This window comes from Ictalurus punctatus, chromosome 24, assembly GCF_001660625.3.
Source record: "Ictalurus punctatus breed USDA103 chromosome 24, Coco_2.0, whole genome shotgun sequence".
NCBI classification, from domain to species: Eukaryota; Metazoa; Chordata; class Actinopteri; order Siluriformes; family Ictaluridae; genus Ictalurus; species Ictalurus punctatus.
The window spans coordinates 7,910,343-7,912,842 of NC_030439.2; the positions used below are offsets into that span (position 1 = coordinate 7,910,343).

At 44.2% G+C, this 2,500-nt stretch overlaps 1 protein-coding gene across 1 annotated transcript in view; it reads right to left on the minus strand.

The window, feature by feature from the left end:
* The window catches only part of uncx (UNC homeobox), a 4,305-nt gene that overhangs the window by 301 nt on the left and 1,504 nt on the right, over positions 1-2,500 (minus strand). Inside the window, exons 2-3 of the mRNA XM_017454074.3 lie at positions 2,457-2,500; positions 1-1,085 (exon numbers count right to left, since the gene is read on the minus strand). The exon at positions 1-1,085 is cut by the window's left edge and continues 301 nt beyond it; the exon at positions 2,457-2,500 is cut by the window's right edge and continues 132 nt beyond it. Of these exons, the coding sequence (XP_017309563.1) occupies positions 90-1,085; positions 2,457-2,500 (1,040 nt within the window). The 3' untranslated portion in view covers positions 1-89. The remainder of the gene's footprint in view (positions 1,086-2,456) is intronic.

A 2,500-nucleotide genomic window follows, 5' to 3' on the forward strand; every position in this document is an offset into this window, starting at 1 on the left:
GTTTTTGTTTTGTTTTTTTCCTCTTCGGTTAAGCTTTGAAAGAGTGTCAGACAATAAATTGACACTCCTCGATTTATTCAGTGCCCAATTTATCCCATGTCGACATCAGCCGAGTCTTTGTCGGTGTCCGTGTGGGTTGAAGGCGATTCGGAGCTCTGTGGATAATCGAACACGCCTAACGACTGCTCCTTTTTTTCGGACTGGGGAGACTTTGGACAGCCGAGCTCTGGCTCTCTATCTGGCGGACACACTTCGCCCGATGAGGGCCCGTTACAGGCTTGGCCCGGACTGGCCTGCAGTGAACAAGCGAGTGGACCCGATGGACTGACCTGGCCTTTGATTGCTGTCGCGTTTGGGTTTACACTGCTCAGCTCCGGGTCACTCCTCTGTACTGGGCTTCCGGTAGCGTCACTGTCGCTTACGAGAACCTTTGGCCCGTGCTCGTGCTCTTCCTCGGTACCTGCCGCCGTGCCCTTTAGAGCAGTCTGTGGCACGATGAAACCGAGCGGCTGTGTGATGGGGTAAAGCAAAAAGTGGCCCTTCCCTATCAAAGGCCGCGCAGAGGCTACTGGGAAGTCGACAGCGGGTTTACGCCGTGGCCTCGAGTCCGACAGCAGGCTCTCCACGCTGAAAGGATTTGCTTTTTGGAGGCCGGGGGATCTGGCGAGGCTCGCTTGGCGCGCGCCGTCTGATGAGTCCAACTCGGCTCCGCTTGCGTCAGCGTGCGCGCTTCTTTGGTTTGACGTTTGCTCGCAGCCCGCGTGCGTCTGATGGCGGCTGACAGAGTCGCAGTGCACTTGCTGGTGCTCGCTGTCCGTCACGTGCGACACGCCGCTGTCGCTGTCCGAGCCCGGTGTATGAAACAAGTCCCCGGGAAGCAGCTTGCCACCCTGCGCCCGCAGCAACCGCTTTTCCTGCTTGCGCTTCTTCTTCTCCAGGCGCTCGCGCTCGCGCCGGGCGATCTCCTCAGCGTCCATGGGCTCGCCGCTGCACGTGGTCGGATGCGAGTTGTGCGCTGGTCGGCCTGGACCTTTCTTCGTGTTCTCTTTTTTCCTCCACTTGGCCCTGCGGTTCTGGAACCACACCTGCAGATTAGTGGAGGAGGGGGGATAATTTTTTTTTATTTTTTTAAAAAATTGATATGCATGTTTATTTTTCCCATTCCACTGTTCACCGCCATTGCCAGGAGTTAGTCTTCAATACAGATGTTTATTGATATTTCAATTAAAATCCTGATCTGAAGTATATTGTATCGGTACAACACATTCTAGGCCTAAATAAAGGGGGGGGGGGGGGGGGGGGGGGGGGGGGGGGGGGGGGGGGGGGGGGGGGGATTATAAAATAAACTGTTTGGGAAAAAAATAAAAAATAAAAATGGATTAACAACTAGGCCTTATTCCAAATGAATTCAGGTCAAAATAATATCCAGATCAAATATATTCCTAACAAAAACATGAATATAAATACTCATTAAAAACTACTAATTTATTAATATGAGCTACATTTAAATTCTTGCAAAAATCCTATAAATGTTTGGTTGCTTTGTTTTTAACTAGCATGTCGTCATGTGTCGCTTTTTTAAGCGTGTTATCAGTGATTAAGCAAACATTTTACAATAAACTAGCTTATTTTATATGAATATTTAATATAATATAGGCTTGTAAGAGTCCTGTGCAAACTCTCGTGTCATTATCTATTTTTATTTTGATTCTAAAACCCATTTGACAACATTCAAGCTTTCTCCCCCAATATTGAAGAGTTTACGGACATTGTTTTATGTATTATTGGTTGTGGATTGAAAGGCATATCATATTACAACCAAATTTAATATGAGGAATCACATATTTGTTGGTTAGAATACAAGCACCCCGCATTGAGAACACTGCTAAAATATCCTGCATTATTATCAAATATGTACAATTATTTTACTTTATTTTTTAAGAATAGAGTCTGTAAATAAGGATCATCTAATAAAACAATTCGTTGATGTTGTTGGAGACTGCTGTTCATTTTGAGACTAGGTTTTGGCTACCACATGTCAATATTTTTCTGTAATTACAATTTAATTTTCATGCTGATGTTACAGTCCCTGTGGTGATGTGTGAGGTTGGTTATGTGTAAGCTCTTAAGAAAGAAAAGCAGTCTTAATTGCAATTTAAATTCCAAAGCCTATGAAAAATTATTTAAATAAAAAACAGAGATTTTTTTTTTTTTTTACACCAGTTGTGGTTCCATAAACACACATGGATGTATCTGCATTTTATATTTCTCTCTAAAAGCATGCACATTGTTTTTGTTCTCTCTCTCTCTCTCTCTCTCTCTCTCTCTCTCTCTCTCTCTCTCTCTCTCTCTGAAGGATTCAACTCATAATCATTTTTATGACTCAAACCAACATCAGGGACGTGAAATAGAAATATTTCGGGTTTTTTTTTTTTTTTTTTTTTTTTTTTTTTTACCTGCACCCTCGATTCTATCAAGTCCAGTCTGAGAGCCAGTGCCT